This window comes from Thermobia domestica, chromosome 2 (assembly GCF_964235325.1).
Source record: "Thermobia domestica chromosome 2, izTheDome1.hap1.1, whole genome shotgun sequence".
NCBI lineage: Eukaryota > Metazoa > Arthropoda > Insecta > Zygentoma > Lepismatidae > Thermobia > Thermobia domestica.
In genome coordinates, this window is record NC_137455.1 from 303,949,560 (window position 1) to 303,972,080 (window position 22,521).

The 22,521-nt window shown below is 33.6% G+C and overlaps 1 protein-coding gene across 1 annotated transcript; it reads right to left on the bottom strand.

Moving 5' to 3' along the window:
* Positions 1-248: 248 nt before the first annotated feature.
* Positions 249-18,263, bottom strand: LOC145679828 (uncharacterized). Its single transcript, XM_081750350.1, has 4 exons — positions 18,216-18,263; positions 12,561-12,666; positions 6,550-6,659; positions 249-1,231 (listed from the first exon to the last, which is right to left on the bottom strand). The coding sequence occupies exons 1-4, from the start codon at positions 18,238-18,240 to the stop codon at positions 1,116-1,118; spliced, it is 357 nt and encodes a 118-aa protein (XP_081606476.1). The 5' UTR covers positions 18,241-18,263; the 3' UTR covers positions 249-1,115.
* Between the last annotated feature and the right edge of the window lie 4,258 nt (positions 18,264-22,521).

Sequence of the window (22,521 nt, forward strand, 5' to 3'; positions counted from 1 at the left end):
TATAAAAGACAATAAAACTATAAGAGACTGTTTATTTTCAAATGCGTTTTCTCTTAAAATATATTCATGAAATGTAGCGAAATACTTGGGATTGTAATAACTCAGTAAGTTATGTGATAAAATTAAGTTCAAATCACATTAGATATTAATTTTGAAATTGAGTGAATAATAGTGGAGAACTCTTTCATTGTAATGTAATAAATCTTCAGAATTTATTATATTACATAACATTTATATTTCATTCTCCTTCTTAACCTTTATGAAATATTATACAATCTAGGGATAGTAGATTGTAACTTTCTTTCGTGTTTTATCATTACTAATACGATTTCCATAATAAAAGCACTTGTCAATTTTTATGATGACATGCCTTCGAAGGAAAGACAATATAGTATCAACATATTACTACTATTAACGTCTAAAGATCAATATCATAATCTATGAGAAGGAAAATAAATGCTTAAAAGTTTTAAAATTATTTTTCTCTATTCGACACGCGACGTTGGTCCCAGAGAATTTAGTGAATTGTAAACCTGTTCCAGAAAGCTAAAAGTAAGTAAGCCATGATGTTTAATACATTCAATAAAATCAAATTCAGAAAAAATCATGAGTCACTGTGTTACGCACTACGTATTAAACTACGTATTAGTATCATCTAAATTGGTATCATTCATATACAAATTAGACTACTTTTAAAAGGGTCAGACTGCAATTATGTCAAATCATCATCATCTCAGATGGTCGAAGTTTGTAATTAAGTCCACTTGACGCTTGGATACAAATTCGATGTTTCCACATAATATGCCGCAGGAATATAAATCAGCTTAGTACATTTTTGCAGGACTCATCGATGACTTGCGCTTCAAACATTAATAACACAAATTACACAATAATAATCAGCGACTGTAACGTACTCTCTTCATTTCTACAGTTATTTGTGTCATTGGTAGTCGCATATCACAAATCAAAGATGATGTGATGGGACGTTAAGCTCTAGGCTCCAATCAAATGTTAAACAGGAAATTGAGATATCCTAATCAGTCCTTCTTACAAATGACATAAAGCCATTTGTAAGAAGTATTGAAACGAAATCACAAATTACATGTCTTTGATAATCAGTATTTTGACTGATAATATATGAAAAATGGTCGAAAAATAATGAAGTAGATGAATTCTAGCACACTCATCACACTTGCTCCAAGGAATAGTCCATAAACTCCTCCAACATTTACTAAAATGGAGAGCATTGAATTATTTTATTAATTTGAAAAACACACAATTTTATATTTCATAGTGGACACTGGATGTAAACTATATATTTATGTAAATTGCTTAATTTCGAAGGTCTCGTTCTTACAATTAAATTGACACTGCGATAACCGAAAACTAAGCAATTTTAATATAAATATTCCGTTTCTACTTTCATATTAGTTTTATATTTTACACTCTTGTAAATTACGAAGTGTATAGCAATTGTGTTTTTATTATAAGTATTTCTAATTAGTCGGTTTTGAGAATAATTGATACACGTTGTGTATGAATTAAATTAATTAAAGACAGAAATAAAAACAGTTCAATATAAAAAATCATGAACGTAAAATTAGGAATATACTTGATTTTAAACAGTTTCAAATTTCTTGTTAATGAAAAAGATTAAATTAGATATATATATTTAATTCTTGATCTCCCAATTTTAAATTTGACATTTCCAGAATTTAAGAGAATAATACTTTTGAAAATAACTCTTGTACCATATGAATGACAGACATTGGGCTGGCATTGACTGAATTGACGTAGAACCACACCGTTTTGTGCCCCAAATACCCTCTAATACCGCAAATAACAACCTTCGAAATGGTAGAAACACATAATCAGTGAATTGTGATATTCTGAGAGTGCAATACATAGCTCTTATAGTGAACGTATCTTAGGGACACATGATTATCCTGATAAAAAATATGAATGATGTAATGAGTTTTCGGATCAACAGTGGATTACAAATGGAGGAAACTAAAGAGTGTATTTAGACACATGAATGTTTTCTAGCTGGTGAAACATTGAAATCCAGTGTGGTGGAGGTATTTGATGTGCAACAATATCAAGTGAAGATCGTAGCGTGATTCTAAATGCACGTGAATCCACGCATCACACAATTCTCATTGTATGATCGACTATCCGTCAGGTCCCTTCGACTTACACAACAGCTGCGGTAGAAACTGTTACATTGGTACATAGTCCGCAGTGAGTGAAGGCCACTACATTTGAGAAGATATTCTTCAGTCCCGGCTCACGAGTCAGTTTCGGGAGTGAATTTGTTTTTTCTTGTTTTAGGATACTAGGAACTATATATTACTAATAAAGTATTGTTCAAAAAGATAAAATGTAGGCCTTGAAGTCATAGTGTGAGGTTGTATAATGTTAGGGGTTTGTACACAACTTCATGTGTTCCAGCAGCGGACACAAACAGGTAATAACTACAGGAACGTCATGCTTGAACATAATTTTCGATTGTGCCGTTTTTAACACTAGAACGGCGGCTGGGTCATTTTTGACACATTTTGCACTTTACGTTTTAACAACGTTTCTATTTTCTTACGAATCGAATCGAATTATTGTGAGTTTTACCTGTTCTCTGAAAGAAATATTTGTACTAAGTATCACTCTTATCCACTCTTTGCTTTTGAAATACCAAACACTTATACTAGAACGGCGGTATGGGTCAATTTTGACCCAACTCTTTTGTTAGTGATATTTTGTTGCATTGTAGCAGCACTGCTGGCTAGCGTCTTTATTTTGCTACAGTTCTTTCTCATAATACTCTCCCATTCTAGTTCATGTTCAAAACCAGCCTTTCAGCAATTTTGTTACTTTAGTTGGAGTTAGTAATATTTTAGAGATTCTGTTGATTAGGAGAATTTCATTATTTTCGGACTGATGTGCTGTTACAAACACTCACTATAAGCAAAAAACTGATGACACCGGATGGAATACTTCCAAATTTCAATGTCATAAGTGAGGCCGAGTCTGACGCTGAATGCGTTGATATTTCTTCAGATGAAGAGTGCCCGCCGAATAACAACGAATATAATTATTTGGATGAAATATCGGAAGAGGAATACATAAGCACCGAAAACCATACTTCTGCAAATTAGCGTCATAAAATAGGTAAGATTATTATTATTATTATTATTATTATTATTATTATCATTATTATTATTATTATTATTATTATTATTATTATTATTAAACAAATTATGCCTTCCATCGTAACAAAATATTCATTAGAATTTCAATGATTTTAACAAAAATCTTGCAAACAATTTGAATGCTATTGTGAAAATATATAGCTAGAGTTTGTTGTTGTTGTTGTTGGTATCACTATATTGAAATGTTTCATGAGAAGGCGTTTATAGCACAAATAAATAATAAATAAACCACAGCCATACTCGATCCACTACTGGATGAGGCCTCGTTCTACTGCTTCCACGCTGACCAGACGGGTTGGGACAAGGTTCATATATACCAGACGGGTTGGGAGAGCAAAGCCGAAGCTCCCACTGTGATCGCCACTATATGATCGTCCTGCTGGTCTAGTGGTGAACGCGGCTGACTACGGAGTGAGGGATCCCAGGTTCGATTTCCGTCGCTACCAAGAATTCTTAGACTACTAGCCTGTCGCGTAACCAGAAATTTCAAAGCTACTGAAACCAAAAAACTTTAGAGGTCTAAATGAGAGACAACTTGCTATCTCGTATGTTTGGATAACTTATATTTCAACCAAAGAAGTAGACTCTCTAAAGGAGTTGTTCGAAAGAACAGGTACTTTACCATTCTTTTTATGCCAGAGCTTTCATGATTAGAACCTAACATATCTTATTTAGAAAACAATCACTCTATACTGACTTTTTCTAGTTTGAACTACTGCACGTTTACAACTGTGTATGCTATTTTAGGTTATGTCAGGTTATGTTTCCACAAATTCTAAGTAGGGAGAGATAAATTATAGAAATGCATAGATGCGTATTACAACCACATTAGTAAAATATTTTTTGTGTAATACTTCACGTTTTTATTTGTAAACAATGTTTTTGTATGACCCTTCTTGTTGTAGAGGAGTGACTGAACTTTGTTCTGTGTAAGACTGCAAGTTTAGATGTGTGTAGATTAGATTAGTTTAATTCAGTTAGGACATGTGCTTGCAGCAACGTTATATTCCAACAATATTATATTTATAAAAAATAGCAAGTTTCTTAAGTTTGTATTATTGTCAGAAAACACATTGATCACTAAATAGTAAGCTAGAGTTCAAAGAAGTATTTTGTTTTATTGAGTGAAAGTCACATTTTATTTTACAATAAATATTAGTGGTTTAGAATACAAATAATTAACAAAAAATGGAATGGGTCATTTTTGACCCGCTCCCACCGTTCTAGAGAGTATCAGAAAAACCGCCGTTCTAGTGTTAACGGTTGCTGAATTTCACTTTATAAATGATAAAACCTGTCCACAAGGAACATAGTTATTGATAGATTACTAATACCGAATACAATATAGAACAGAATAGATCATTAATCCACATACTTATATATATAACTAATTAGGCATCGTATTTGTACAGAGCATTGAATGTACCTGGTTTCCACTGAGCACGCAAGGAATGCTCCAGGACGACGAAGCAAATGACCTAGGAATAATATGTATCTCTTTAAAGACTATCTTAAAGTATTTGAAGATAAAATCTTCTGCGAGCCCGTAAAATATGTTCCGGACTGATGTGTTGCAATCTGTTAGTGATTTCTCATTCGGAAAAAAGGTAATAAAAACAACCTAGTAACCAATTCCGAAGATTGAAGAGATCTCCTTCAAGATGAAAGGTCACGTAAACAGACATATTTGAGTTAATTGCAATGACCAACTCACAGAAATTCTGACAGAAGAGTAAAACGTTAATAATGACACTATTTGGGGTAATATTCTGTGTGGGGATATCATAGGACCATTTCAGAAGGAACTGTTGCCAGTGTCACAAACCGTCAGATGTTACTGGAAATTGTTATCACACAACTTTAAAACAACGTTGATTATTAAAACATTCAGTTCACGTTACAACACTATCCATGAAGCACCACTTCCCTTTCGTGCTACATTGACAGTTTTCTTTTATGAAATTTGGATGAATGGATTATAAATCTTGGTACAACAAATTGGCTGGCGCCTTTATTTGCCTTTTGTCGATGGGACAATCCTATAGATAATATGATTTCCGGCTAGCCGGTGGATTTGTATCACTTGAAACAGGTAATCGAAGAATCATTCGAGATTGGATGTCAATTATCAGTAGTGACATGATATTACCAAATCAGTCATCACTAGATATACCCTGTGTTTTTAACACAATGGGACGAAGTTTGAACATTATTTCGAAGTATAATAAAGATTGTCAAGTCATTTAACTTCTAGTTTTTCATGTCTTGACATATTACGGAAGCGACCTTTCGTGTACCTCGATACAGCATACTGTAATTCATTTTATAGTTTCTCTTTCTAGAATTGATTTTCCAAATAAGGGACAAAATTATTTCAAGTTTTATGTATATACTGATATCTAGAGTAGGAAAAATATTTTTTCGTTATTTCCGAATGTTCCTGATAAGCATTGTAAAGGTAACTTTGTTATACCATTTTTGTCTTTGTCTTTGTCTTTTTGTTTATACCATCCACTATTATTATTGTTCTGGGATACCTAAAAATATTTTTACACTAGCCTGACCCCTTTTCAGGGGTCGATACTGAAAATTTCTTGATTTGTTCCAGGTTGATACCGGACGGCCCAAACTGGAATTGATTTTTTAATGGAGAAAAATTTTGAAGTTCAATAATTCATGAACACTTCATAGTGCTGTTATGTTGAAAGGAAAAGAATAACTGCACAGTTTATGGCATTTCAATTTAATGTTGAAAATAATATGTTTTAAAAATGTGCCGATGTATAAACTGATTGAAGAAATTAGTGCCCTTTTTCATTTTTCAACTAAAGTCACTTGGTATCAAAGTGAATCATTTTATCATTTAAATAATTCTGTAAATACATTTCTGTAACATTTGTATTGGAGGTTACATATCGTGACTTATCTATGTAAATATGGTCTTTGAAATAGTAATTGTCGCAACATGAAAAATCGTAGGATGATTCATTCTATATTACAAGATCACATGACGAAGTGAAGGTCTGAGATTTCAAATTTCAGTTTGAAACTGCAAATCGATAAGAGATGATGCTGTATTTTAGGATTCATTTATCTTCACAACAAAAAGTTGTTTTTAAATGTAATATTGAATATGTTTTCACTATTAAAAACTTTAAGATTTTTATTACCTTAAGAAAAACAAATATTAAAGAATATTCCTGTAACATACATATTTCCCTCAACATTAAGGACAAACAGTAGGTTCATTATTAATCTTTGTAGAACATAACACAACAAAGGTAATATTAATTCAAATGACATTACAATTTAACGGATAATATTCAATATTTGCATGATTTACCTGCAATGTCGGCTATTCCTCGAACAACTCTCATACGCCTACGTTGAAGTCCTACTTTATTAATTAAAGTCACTTTTGCATATTCTCCACGTTTAACATCTTCTTCGGTTCTACAAAAAATATTAACTTTAATAAAATCAGATTGATAAACATACAACTTATAATTTCTTGATTGATGACAAATGCCGAATACAAATATTCTAATAACTGAAACTTACGCATAAAATTAGAACTCAACCGTGTCAAGTTATTTTGATACTGTATAAATATTGGCCTCTTTTCTTACGAACTTGATTGCTAAATACATACTAAAAACGAAGTAACTTCATCGTAGTATGTTCAGTTTGTTTCATAGAGCATACCTATCCTCTTATTCTCAACTCTACATGTTTCAATCACTGTGATAAGTTACTATCATTACTATACGCCTTTCGTTTCCGGTCCATGTATCAAATGTACAAGTTTTAAGTACCTGTGTTCAAAAAATTTACAATGTTATAATAGATGAGCGGTTTGGATGAAGATAGTGGTACGTTAGGTTGTGCAAATTTCTAGTAAATTGGAAAAAGGTGGTAGTTAGATAGGTTGTGTGTAACTTAGTTTATCAAGTGTTGGGAGTTAATTACTCACACCGAGATAAGAAAAACAGGTTCTTTCAAATTACAGCATATTGAACATAACGGCGGGACGAAAGTGTCCAAGCTGTATATATCGATGTGTGGAGACACAAACTTGCGGTCGTCAGGGATCTCACAGGATAAGTTCAATATCTCGGCCATGAAGAGATATGCATTCATGACAACGCAGAATCATGGATTAGCGAATCATTTCGAGGGTACTTCGGTTCATGCCGAACATTTGTACAGGCGGTGCGCCGTTCCACGTCATTGACATCTTTGACAGGGGTAGAATACAGGACACTTTTAGTGTTTTTACTCAGTGAATTCACGTACATAGACTGGGCAGGCTATTGCATTGGGATGCCATTTCTGATCTAATGTCTTGGGAAGTTGTTTTTCAAGGAACCTCGGATACTCACACTCAAGTGAGAGGGAGCCATATCATGTATGTACTGCACGTTGCGACGAATTGCTAGGGGAATATATCCCAGTAATTCGGGGAGTGTAATGTATAGGAAGATCAAATGGCGCGCTCCATTCAGTCTTCGTGGTTGCATGTTTGGTAATACTGGTTTATGGTGAACAATACCACACAATACACTGAGTTCAAATGAGTGTTGACTATGCGTGGCAACCATACAATGGGGATATGCATGTCCCCAGATTTATATGTTGTGCATGTTGACGACCACGTCCCACCCAAACTTGGTATTGCCAGTGATTTGTACTAATGCTTGAAAGAACATGATTCCAAAAATTTGTTGATTGAACCTTGAAGAAAGATTCACGAAGGTTGGAAATCTACTTCTCTCAGGTACCATTTAGATGTGCTAAAGTAGAAGGTATGTTCATATAACGCACTAAACACAGTCATGTGACTAGCTGCTATGTGTTCGCTGGTACTCGTAGTTGCTTCGTTGTGTACAACTTCTTTCAAACGTTTATCCGTAACAGGTGTTCGTAAATGTTGCGGTCGAAAGACATCCGAATAGACTAGTATTCAATGGCGTATTTAGGGGGGTGGCTTCCGGGCTTAAGCCCCCCCTGAAATCTTACTTAGTATAGTAAAGTAAATGAAATATCTTGCAGAATTTTCACATTTGCAGGCAAAGCCCCCCCGAAAGTTAGGGAAGCCCCTCCCGAAACAAAATCGTAAATATGCCACTGCTAGTACTATATCTCTAGTTCATGCACAAGCCTTCAAATTGCTGCATATATTCTATACGATACTTGGTGTCTATCAGGAAAATGCTCCTGATAGAGTCGTGCTTCTTCACGCCAATTATCATGTACACTACCAAACATGAATAGAATGGCAGTTTTAATAACGCAGCTATGTTTCAGTCAAGCACTGCATCTTCTCCTGTTCAACACTGTAACATAATTAACTCATTCGAGTCCGTAGACACAAGCGTCGTCTTTGGGTGATCAGAGCAACTACGTTTTTCGTACCAGAGCCACCTCTACACTTTCATATATCAGTATCTCGAAACTTGTTGGTTATTGATACCTACCACTTTAACCTACTATTCCTATGTATTCTAACTTCGTTAACTTTGTTATGTCCAATATGCTATGTATTCATATGACATTTTTGCTTCTCTCTTTATCCAGGGTTACTCATTTTAACCTTTAAACAGAAATATCCAGAAAACAGTAGAACATAAATGAAGCAAACAACAACTGAAATACGGGATGCAGTGAGGCACGTTGAATGTTGTTATTGGGGTGCCCCACAGGACCGCCCTTCGTTGAGACGGAGGGCCCCACTTGAAAATTTTAAATTAAAACATGAGGCTCTTGATACCTCGTTCGATAGATCTTTACAAAATGAAAAGCGTTGTGACGAACGATGTTTCACATCTATCCGCTTAGTCAACATAGCCACAAACACATGGTGCCTGTATGGGATTAAAATTGCAGTACACTCATATGAAAACGTTTGGAGATAAATTAACGATATAAAAACTGAAATATGAAATACCATGGGGCAGATCAAATGAAGCTGCCGCGGTGACCCAGGTTCCGTCTTTTATGGAACTGAAGTTCTAAGAGTTGGTATTCCAGATTTGGGACTAAAGGTGTAATTTGAAATGAGTCACACACGTTTTATGTAAAGTGACAAATAGTTATGCTTGTCAGCACACAACCATTTACGCCCTTTGCCAATATCTCCGTTCAATTTCTCAATAAGTGGACTCCTGTTTTGATACAGAGTTATATAATGATCGCTACATTACATTTATATGTAGCCTTTCTAAATTGTTTACTAATAATTCGTAGTTCATTTCGGGTAGAAACTTTGAACCATACATTACTGTAGGAAAAATTTGTCGATTAAATATTTTGACACACAAAGACCTATACCACTTCATAAACAATACTTAATTAATTTCTTTAGTTATTTTAAGTTACTCCGCATTAAATTTCTTCTGCGTTGTAATAGTATTGGAATGATATTATTTGAGTCTTCCAATTCAATTAACAAAACAACACAGAAAACCAAAAACTCTAGGACAGATACACTTTGTATAACTAGAATTAATCGAATATGTTCAGTTTTTTTTTACATAAACATACTGATGTATTTCCAGTTCTTTGATTTTCTGTATACGGACAATAGAAATTTTAGAACTTATTCGGCATTACGACATGGCAAGGTGTTCAACAAATATTGTAAAACAAATCAACTTTTCTTTTCCGCTGAGACTGAAAAATCGCATTCACTGAGATATTGTACGTGTGGGGGCATTAACTGTTCATTCTAGCCCGCTATTATTCAATAGTGATACCTGATATAAGCAACATTTACAATATCGCTGAAGCTTGTACTTTTGTGGTGTCATTGTTGATAAGTAAAATTAAATTTACAAACGTAATGTGTCAGATTTTTTTTAAATATTACTTTCAGTATGTTTTGCCAATTGTTAGTGTGATATCAGTTAACTCAATATGCATTTAGAAGAGTGAACAAGTAATTAATTAATAGGGAAGAGAAATTATTTTGATTAAGCGTGATGTGAGTTTTCATAACCTGAAATGCATTAAATCCCTATCCTTATTTCGCAGTATCATTTACTGTGGAAAATATATTGTCCAGTGTAATTGTGATTCACTGTGTTCATAATAAATCAAATACGGTGGAAACAATAATTTTCATTCGCCTTTGATATTTTTTTTCTAAATGAATATTTTATTATTCATAAAATCCGATCACCCTTAGGTAATTACTGTGTCATTATCGTGCAGGTAAACTCGAGATTACTATGATATATAGTTCCGGAGTCAGATATTACTGCGATAAATATATATCGAAAGACAAATAATATAACATATAAACAAGTAAAATTTATTCCTTTTTGTGATCTCGTATGACGCATGAGAATCTACCCTCAGAATGTCACCAACAAACCAAACGTTAGGAAATAAATTGAACACTTATGTTATAAGTATAGTAATAGTAGTTTCGAAAACTTCTTCCATATTTATTTCCTTAAACTTCATACTTCAAAGTCATTTGCAGTTAGGTAAATTAATATAGGACTCCATAATTTCTTCTCTTAATAACTTTAATTCAATATGATGAGTATTCTTATTCGAGGAAATATCAAGGATATTTCATGAAAAGTGATGTACTTCATAATATGGTAAACTTTTATTATTTTTATTGTTCAAGCCTACTATTACATTTTTATCCATTATTTCCGAATCTCATTTAGAGTTGTATTGTTTCTATGTTGAGCAGAGTCTTAATTTGGACTTTGTATCGTGTTGTAAGAACAACATTTATATTTTCCCTTTTTAGTCTTTAACACCCAAACACACAAGGGCGTCATTTAATAAAGACATTCTGAATAAATTTCCTCTGCTGAAAGAGGACCATATTTTTTTTAAAAAAAATATTTATATGAGAATTATTTTTTTACTAATAATTACAACAGTATGAATACAAGATTTTTGTTTCAAAATTCATAAAAAGCACAGGTATGCACAAACTTCTGTCAAGATATATATATATATATATGTAAAGAGAGAAAGAGAGAGAGGTTTGTTCTTGTTCATATCATTATTAAGTACGTTGTTTACCGGATTATAATATGTGGAAAATGTGTCTCGAAATTGGTTTATATATATTTTCGGAAGACCTAACGTAAAAATTGTGTCTCTTTATGACTATGCATTTACTACTGCATGTTGTAAATATCAATATTAGTATCAAATTTAAATGAAGGCAGTTATCTTAGCACGGGAATAATTAACCCGGGAAAGGTAGAGTGTTGAGTTCTGACGCGAGCGGTCGACAGGTGAGCGCAGCGCTCACTTACAATATAATTGTTTCTATAGATGTTTGTGATTTTATATCGGATTTTTTGAACACATTTCTATATGTTGATATTTTGTGATTTACTATTATTATTATTATTATTATTATTATTATTATTATTATTATTATTACTAACAATAATAAAATGAAATTTTCAAATAAAATTATAATACTTCTATTTAAAACTATTTTTAGTATATTTATTTTATTTATCGAAGTTATTTATGAAATCAATTTATGTTATCCCAGAAACAATATAATTATTTGATTATCATTATCGCATGAAATTACACCTTTATTTATCATTATAAAATAAGGATTACATTTTTTTAAGAATATTTACATAGTTAGAGCTACTTTTCAGTACAAGCTATTCATGTGTTCTTACTATTCATATTTGGAGTTGGAAATTTCTAATGAAATTAAAGATATAAAGATCTTAGTATAAACATACTACTTATGTCTCTTGATACATACAATAGATATTACAAAAATAATGTTCTGTTCCATGTTTCATCACTGTCTTCATGTCAACCTTTACAGTCCCAACAGATGATGAGAGTGTGTTTTCCAGAGATTGGCACTTCACAGGCAGAATATTGAACAACAATATTTCTTTTTTCGCAAGCCGTACCTGAATCTTGTGTTTGTTGTTGTCGTTATCTCGGAAAAATTACTCACGCCGTCGGTCAACAGTTGAGCGTGGCCCTCACAAATTACACATAGACACATTTCTAAGGCCAGTGCTACTTCAACAAAAGAGAATGAAAAGGTTACACTTGACTCTCACACACAAGACACATGAAAACACAGCTAGACGGCAACTCAACTCCATGACACCACTAGGGCGGCTTTGAAACGAAAACATAAGCCAGGGTGACCTCTACCCTCACCTGTCGACCGTTCCAGGGTTGACATAAAAGTATTAAAAGACCACATTTGGATACATGGTACTACATTCATTAAAAATTTGCTTCCTTCATATTATAAGTTATTTGTCCTAAAATTAAAGACAAATTATTCTAACGACTTTAATATAACGTTAAGGAATGGTGTAATCTACCTACCGTTGGTTATAGACAACGATGACATCACTCTGAAGGCAGGACAAGTAACATTTACAGTTTAGTCCAAATGGCTTCGGTTCGAAGGTATTTACTGGTTCCAATTGATCTTTTGAAGATGAAAACATATTTTAATAACGCTACTACTATTTGAGTAATATATTGCATGAAATAACATAAACATATATAAGCTACACAAAACTAATGCATATAATCTCCATCTTTTCTTTCGGAAGCTGGGCTAAAATTTTAAGCCGTAGTGTTTTAGAATATACACCATCTAAAGGATAACTCATTAAATTTAGTTCAGATATCGTAACACCTTAATCTCAGTACATACTCTTATGCATACATTTGGCTATCAGGGAAATAATTATATGAAAGTGAAAGTAAAAGAAAAAAAGTTGCGTAAATAGACCCCTTGTGTTTCATTAATTAAGATCAACTATTACAGTTAATACTTATTTTTGTCCTTAATTTCATAAAGGAGCATTACTAGAAAAATATTCGTATGATGATATTCAAAATTTAAAGCAACTAGATCTGTAAAAAGATATCAACATGATATCCATCTGATACAGACTCTCGGTGTCCGATTCAGAGGCGTCTCAAAACACATGATATGATGCCTTGTGATTTTTTTTCTTTACGATCTCGTCGTAGATTTTATGTACTATTTTTGTTGCTAATTTCGACAAACTGAAGAATTGGACCAGAGCGACTGTAAGTAGAGCTGGCCAATTGTTTGCATGAAGTCGGATTACCATGTTGACATACCGCGTTGACTAAAGAGGGGGAGAATTACAGTAGTTTAGCATCTTCACCTGATGTTTGACGACATAATCCTTTCATAGTCAAGGTATATATATACATATACCTTGATAAGTATTCTGCAAGTTCACTGAATAAACAACTGTAATGGAGAAGTAAGAGTTACCACAGTGGAGGAGGACACACATGTTTCTTCTTCTTGGTGACACCAAAAGTAAATAAAACTCAGCAGCATTATACTGTGTTTGTAATGGCTGCACTAATCACACAGCTGTGTAAGGTACGCAATCAACATCACTGGTGTAAACTTAAGAAAATAATCTTGTATATTACAGTGCAATATTAATTGGTTTTCTTATTTAAGACAACTCCAACTTTAAAGCTTTGAATTAGGACCTCAGCTGTTTGTTTCGGTATATTCAAGTCTGTAACAATGTCCTTCGTTTCTTTTGAGTTATCAAGTATATATGTATTTCAAGCGTTTTGTATGCAGAATCCTCATGCTCACTACTCATGCCACATTTACGTCATCAACATTATTTCATTCTATTGTACGAACTCCTGGCAAAACTAACAAGGAAAACGTCACGATGTGTCCTCTAGTTAACTATAGAACAAGATATTAGTGTGTCATTTATTCTTACACGGAACATTTGCAAAGTGTAGCACGCCGATTTAAACGAAATTTTGCAAGTACACAATAGACACAAAACAAAGTGTCGCATATTTTCTCGTTTCTGAGTAGAAACAGTTTGAAAGGGTCTACGCCCGTCCCCAAAATATTTTCAAAATTCACGAAATCTTTGAAAGACATAAGCAATTCGCAGAAAATGCGTATACACTTAGGAGATAGAAAATTAAGGAATATGGATCTTTCCTATTGTGTGAGAAAATGGTTGCAAGGGGAGTAACGTTCCCTATTGAAATATCTCCAAAAATAATGACGAGGGCCAAAATCGACAAAAGGACACAATCGCTTCCGAGAAAGTTACGCATGCAAATTCTAGGCTTAAAACTAAAAAATTCGTATTTTTCTTTTCTGTGGAAGAAATGCTTGAAGATTATTAATAACGTTTCGAAATATTTTCGAAAAATAGCTTAAAATCTTCAAACCGGCACAAATAATTTGCAAAAATTTCCAGCATATATTTCACATACCCAACACATATTTTTGAAGCCCGTATAGCTTTTGAGCCAAAATATATGTCGCACTTATGGTGAAACTACACTTAAAAGAAACAACTTCTGAAACGACAAACGAAACGACATTTTACTTCTCACATTCATGTTAAAGTGTAATTTACTGAACAAACAATCCGAGATATATGTATTCTGAAGAATCGTTTCAAAGGTTGAGTGCATATAATTTTGAAGTAGAAAATATCAAACTGTATTATGAAATATATATATAAAATTGTCTTGCAGAAGCAAGCCTACGAGGTCGTCATCCTCATCGCTGCATATGGTTAAGTTCGAGCCATAGAAATTTTATGTATGTGTGCAAAACATATGACAGATGTTTGTCAAAGCAATTTGCAATTATACCTTTCTGGCCCTGTGCAACAACTTGTGCTTGTGCAACAACTTGTTTACTTGTGATAATGATACATGAATGCTACTAAAGAACAGTTCAAGATAATGAGCCGCACGTGCAAAATGAATCAGCAATATGTACCATACGTACAGAATATTTAATCACGAAGTTAAGTACATTGCATCACACTCTCATATGTGTATGATATAATTTCATAAGTCTGTTTGCATTTTAAAGAAGATAAATCCACTATGAATTCCGCTAACGTTCTGCGTTTACTCATTGTTATGGTTACCATGGGCGATGTGGTTACCTTGGACATAATAGAAACATTAACATTAGCATTTGCAAATGACGTCAGGGAAGATGATTCCCCTTAATATTTTCCTGTGGATGACTACAAAGAAGAGTGCGATGGATGCGCAACCATACATCGTCAAGCAGACATCAACTTTGCGTACTAACAAAAGTCGGTCAACTATTGGAGAGGTGGTATTAAGAGACCGATATCTCTTGGATCCGCAGAAGCAAAATTTACGGAAGTATCCTCAATGTAGCATATAGAATGCAGGGAAAAGTAAGTCACTGGAGGAGGAACATTGAAAGATAAAATATCGCAAGTATCTCAATACGTTCTTCGGCACTTCCAACACGCTCGTGAGGCTTACTTTCCAGTACATGATATTGATTAACGACGATGGGCTCTGCAGGCCAGCAACAGATTTCACCCTCCATCATTTAAGGCATCAAATACCTGGCTGTGGGAGTTTAAAACAATACACACAATCGTATCGCAAGAGGTGACGGTATTTGTATCTACGACACATACGTCTGAAGATAAAGAGGACATATTAAAAACCATATTGGCAATGTTGCCATATAGGCATTGCCATATGCCTATATTGGCAATGTTAAAGACCATATTATCCAATTCAACCCACGTAATTTGTACATCTCCGACCAAAGTAGTTTCCGCACAGTTATACTGTAGTTATACAGTACTGTACAGTTATACAGTACAATCTACCTTCTGAGCCTTTGGTGATTTGCTGTCAACATTACTCATTGTTCTGAAGGCGCCAACTGCTGAGTTTAGCCCACGCGTGCAAAACACGTTGTTTTTTACCTTAACATGTATCTTGCCTCCCCAAAATCAGGAAAACTATCAAAGGAGCATTACTGTCGTTGGCTATCGCTCGTCTATTTCCTACAACAGAGGGTCAAACAGTTCTTCTTTGGATGATTGAAGTAGACATTGTGAAAATACGCTATTCGCAATTGAACCAGAAGAGTAAAATACTGTGCTACTTACAATACCTCAAGGTTTAGCTTGGAAGCTGCAACCACCAGATGTGTACCTTTTCTCTTGTGTAAGACATTTGCGCGCCACTTTTCGGACACTTTTATCCTACAACACTCTAATATTAATTTGCATCTAAAGGATAACATAATCAAACTACAATTTCTGCCACATTATCACTTCTATTCTCCAATATACAAATATGTCATCGTATGAGTGTCGTATCACATTAGTTATACAAGAGACAAGCCGGGAAATTTTAGACCTCAACAAAAGTTTCCTTTGCCACGAATCACATCCAGACATGTGACATTTGTGGACACGTTGCTATGATTGTTGTTAGTATAAGAGATCACTTTGTTTATAATATTTCATAGTGGGATCTCATAATTGTGCCGCATTTGTTAGGTAAGATATTGTGCTTCAGAAACGATAGGTCTGTATAAAATGTGATGTATAGTACTCCCAATTTGTATTTCACCATTTCACGTGTAAAATGTGCATTTATACTCTCACCCGAATTGTTTGAGATCATTTGTGGATTGAGACGTTTTTAATATATCTTTAATAATTTGGTGAAGTTGCTCCTCATACAAGAGTTTCTCTGCAGGAAATAACAAACATGTATGGTTTACTTGTATATCTAGTGTGTACATACGCCTTTCTGTGCAAATCATTCCTGTCATTTGGAGATATCGAGCATTTTGAAAATACTTCGAGAGGGATTAGGACCTTTCAAACCGTTTCTCGGCAGAAAGAAAAGATTGTATATCTTAGTGTTAAGTCTAGTACTACATACACAGTTTCCTCTAAATGGCTTATGCTCTTTTGAAGAGTTTGGCTTTTGTCATTATTTTTGGAGATATTTGAATAGGGGCAGTTGCTCCCCTTGCACCGTTTTCTCACGCAGAAAAGCCCATATTCCTCAATTTTCTATCTAGTATGTGTATATGCCTTTTTCTGCAAGTTTCTCATGTTCGTTTGGAGAGATCAAGATTTTTTTGAAAATGCTTCCGGGGGGACTTAGGCCCTTTCAAACAGTTTTTTCTTGGCAAAAACAAAACAACATATCGATCACTTTATGTTACTTCTTGTATCTACCTGCACAATGTCGTTGCAATTGGCGTGCAATACTCTACGGATGTTCCATGTTAGATGTTATTGAAAGTACAGCTCGTGTGCGTTATCATGTGATTCGAAACATAACATTTTGTAGCGAATTGATTATATATATATATATATATATATATATATATATATATATATATATATATATATACATATGAGAATCTCGTAATCATTCCCTTAAATTCACTGCAACTGATTTGAGTGATAAAGGTCTGTATCCAATGTTTATCTATGTCATTTTCGATTATTTTTTTCTAATAACATAAGTTACTCACAGGAACTTTGATTTCGAAATATCAGACGTTATCACACATGTACATTTCTAAACATTTTCAGAAATGTAGGACTATATTGCTGCGTAGGGTGTGTTACTGTATTGCTACTAAACGTTACTAGCTACTTTAACAGCAATGTGTCACAAGAAAACAACTTTCAATGTTTTCTGCCTGCTATTGGACATGACTTACACAACGAAACGATGATCACCGTTTGAACAAGTAAGAAAATAAACATATAATATTGGTACTAAGTTGTTTCTATGTTGTCCAATGTTGCAAATTGCGAGTATGCGAATTTCCCTCCGACAGTGACTTTCTATTCTTCCCTGTACGTTTCTGTACCTCTGGTCTGAGACAAAAGGCAAGGGAATATTTTATTTTACTTTAACGAAAGTTTACATTTAATGAGTAATTAGGTATTACATTATTAAAATTATGAATATTTTCTGAAATACCTTTCCAAGCTAGTTGAAGAAAATTGAAAATTGCAATTATATTATTCATCTTTTTGAAAAATTGAGTCCTAATAAGGAAAAAATATAATTTTAGAATTTAGTAAAAAAACATTATTCAAGAATCAATTGTTATTTTTCAGGAAAGAATTTCCGTGTTAGACAGTGCAAACATGTGAACGAAACAAAATTTACCTTTTATACTCTCAATGCATTGCATGCCGGCTTCATTGCATAAAACCTGAGGTCCTGAAAATTAAAGCATTTGTAATTATTTAGGTACAGATTACAGTGAATATTGTTTGTTAGTTCGTTAGGTAACAGAAAATAAAAATGATCAAACACGGATTACCATTATTCGTATTAGGTATAATTAGACATTACATTAATGTCTGAATATTTATCCCTGCTATTTAATTTTACCAAGATGCTTAAAAGTTGAGTTACAATAATGTAATTAATATATATACTTTCAATGTTACGAATTTTTTAACATAAGGCAGTATTACAGATAGTAATAAAACAAATTTGAAGGACGTTTAACGTTTCCAACTAGAAACTTCCCAACAGAGCATTATCTTTACACATTTACCGTCAAAGTAATAGTTGTATAACCAAATTAAAGCATTATTTTATGATGTTTATATAATTTTATGAATGACAGCCACAGAGTATCTTTGCTTTCTTTCTTAGAGCTGGAAAGTAAAGTTCTGAAAGTAATTGTGCTTATTGCTGTTGTGCTAAACAAATTATAGTAGTTTTTCTTGTTTTTAACAATATGTTATATATCTGCATATATATCTTAAAATTCTAAATACACCCAACATGTCCTTTTACCATACCTGTTCTCAGAATTAAACGTGGGTATTTTGTTGTGTAATATGAATTATGTTTGCCTCGTAAGAATGTCAAATTTTCTTATATATTAGATACTGAAATCTAAATTGTGTTACTTTTTGTTAGAAGTTTAATATATTTCTAATAGCAACATGAGGTTTTTAGATGACAATGATAATAGTATTTAAATTATGTTTGATTATATAATATAAACATTATTTATATTTGTTACATATTTATGGTGAGTTTCAATAAAATATTTAATTTAAACTATAGATATTGTGTAGAGGCAGAAAAATGTTTTATTAGTATTATATTGATATACAAGTAAATAGTTTGTATCATCTCTACTTAATTTCAGTACAAAGGTTTTCTTTAAAAGAAAATGGATCCAATTCTATAAGTTAATAAATGAATACTTTCGATTGTAATGGGTTCATGAAACAAGCAAAGGCACTTTGTGGCTGACATCATTCACACACAAGAACTTCATTAATACATAAATTGTACAACAACAAAAAGTTGATAATATCTAAGTTAGATACAAAACAAAGTAATGAAAGCACGTTTACAAGTTTTCAAGTACCACAGATTACAAAAAAATACAAATATTAATAATTGCCGGAAAATATTAATAAGAAAATGTCTTTTAAGTAATAAAACAAACCAAATTATAGATCACAATGAACTGTTTAGGGAAACTTAATTGTTTCAATTTTTTTTATGAATAGCAGAATGTTGTCATTAAATAAGGAGTATAACTCGAAAACCTTCCTGTGATTTTGATATCTCAGTTACAGTATCATGATTTGCTGAATATTCAGCGGGAAAAATAGTCTTTACCTAGTAAATGTCCTAATTATTAAACTGTGAGGCAAGAGCACATGATAGCAAAGCATGTCAGGATCTCTTGATGTCGGTGATTAGACAAAATCGTATTAATTGAATGGAACTTACTTACATTATCATAGGTCCAGTCTCTAACTAGCAACCGTGCAAATGACCTACCCAGTTAATATGAATGATAAAAAAATATGGATACAGTACAAAAATGCTAGATCGTTTTACAGTGTAACACACGTCAGGAATGTTATACGACTGTGTGCGCACATTCATTTCTTCATAATGTCTACATATCCTGGAACCACTTCACAATAATAGCACAGCCCTGTTCATATAGCGGATTGTATCTCATACAAAAAAAAAACTATTTGATGTCGGCCTGATTACTGAAGATATTCTTCAAGCTTTAAATAGCCTTTAAGCTTTAAGTAAACAAATGTGTAATGAAAGATGAAATACCTGGTCGAGGGCAAGCTGAACTACTGTGACTGTTGTAAGTACTGTGTAAAGGCAGTGCAGACAAAAGTGTGAAAAGTAAAAGTTCTCTTTGAAGAATCGGGGATCCGGAAACTGCGCATACATTTAGATAGAGGAATGCCACGAAGGAATACTGGTGAAATATGCCGGCCGACAAAAGAGCATAAATCCAATATGGCCGACCAAAGGTCATGCCAATCGACTTTTGCAAGCAACCTTTCATCCACTTATCATGGGAAGATTGACTTAATGTTTTGCTGATTAATATATGTATGTGCACTACACATTTATTTGTTTAAAATTTCGCGGACGTTGTCGTATTGAGCCCAATAGAGGCGATCAAAGTGGCAATGTGTCCACGAGTCATGTCTGCAAAACGTATTGTACAGCCACTTACAAAAGTCTTCCCACTAAGTCTCTAATTCTATGATATGGATCCAGATCATTTGCAATTGTGAGAACGCTTAAGCAGATGCTACCCAACTTACACCTAACTTTTCTCGACACTGATAATAGTTGGTAGCACTGAGTCAAGTCTTTATGCAACTAACGTTGAAAGTAGATGACGCAAGAAACATTCCTTCATTCTGAGATGAAACTCTCGGTTTATGAGCGTATTGTCCAATGAACGTCATATGTTAATCTCAATATTGCTGTGTAGTAATGTATTATTTCATTATATACTGTATATTCAAAGAAATAATAACACCTATCACACATGAATCAGAAAATGGTTGAAACTAGACGAAAATATCAAATCTACAACAACTGCTGAAAAATAGTTTGTCAATCACTGTCTTCATTGACAGACTTGGTCTAATTCAATTTATTCCAACATTTTTTTCTTTCTAGGGAAGAAACGGTCTTTCTTGTCACACTGAGTAGGCATTGAAATTGAAATTCAAACAGAAACACTTGAAAAAGCTTTATCATGGCTGAGATTCGAACACGCGACTACCGAATAGAAGTTCAATGCTTTAATCACTCCCTACTGCGGCACTTAACATTCCACCCAAACTAATACCTAGTTCAAATTGTTTAATGGAAAAATATAAACAAGATACTCAAATATAACAATAACAGATATAAACAATATATAGATAACAATTAAAATAAGAAAATATAAGCAATTTGTGTACATCTTAATAACTTACTCGAGATTTCCTTGTTTAACTCAAAAACAAGTTACAGATTCGTTTCTCACTGAGGAAAATATCACGAAACATACTTCAAGTAGAGGCTACGTCATCGCCATAGCAATAACTTGTGGCAAAGTAGGGGGCTACTTCTCCCCCCAGAGAAGCTTCCCGCCGTTCTAGGGGCCATTTTGATACAATATTTTCTTACTCCATATAAGATGAGAAAATGAAATTAGAAATGAAGCAGCTGGGGGCGCGGTACCTCAGTTGTAGAGTGTTTTCCGGTGGTCTGCATCCGGGTTCTATCCCAGCTCGCTCACTGCGTACATTGTGGTGGAAAAACACCGTGATGTTGGGTTTTCTCGGGGTTCTCCCGTTTCCTCTCACTTTATTCATTCCACCATTTTACTAATTTCTTACAATCAAGTCACCTTTATACTAATTGGATATAAGTAGTTCCTAAAACTTAAACATTTCATTTCATATAGAAATGATGGGTGTAATAGGGTCGCTGCATTACATAAACAAAACAGCACTTAAAAGATAAAAAGAACAAAAGTGAGTCGTGGACACATTTCAGTAAAAAATGTCTACTATTAGGGACTCTAGAAATAATATTTATTCGTATGGCTTTGAGATTTATCAGTATTTCCCCGTTAATAATTTTATCATGCATGAAATGGGCCCAGGGAGTAACTAACGGAACGGCAGACCTTGCCGTGAGGAAGGGGAGACAGGTTCCGTGGGGGTCATAAAGATTACGAGGAAGTTGGAAAAAGTTTGTCAAAAAATTAGAAAAAGTACTTTTTCTACGCGAACAATTAGGATTATTAATGCTTGCCCCGCTAAGAAAATAATCTAACTTCCTGCTTTGGTCTTCGGTTGCAGGGATGGTCCCAATTTACATTATATTTCATCTTTAAAATAACTTCTAATTTCCAAAGTAGAAAAGAGGACAGAAATTATTTTCCCATCCTTTGAATTGTATCAACACGTATAGAAATAGACAGTTCTATGTTTTGTTCCGCAACTATTATTTTATTTTCTCGTATTCATAAGAGAAATTTGTGGCAAATTGAGCCGGTGGCACTCGCCAACAGATCTCGAGTCCATTATGGGTTCAAATTCCTCTCAAGAACAGGGTCGGAATTTAAACTTTGCTCAGTATTTCTGTGTTCCTGTCAATGTAGTGTTTGGAAAACGTC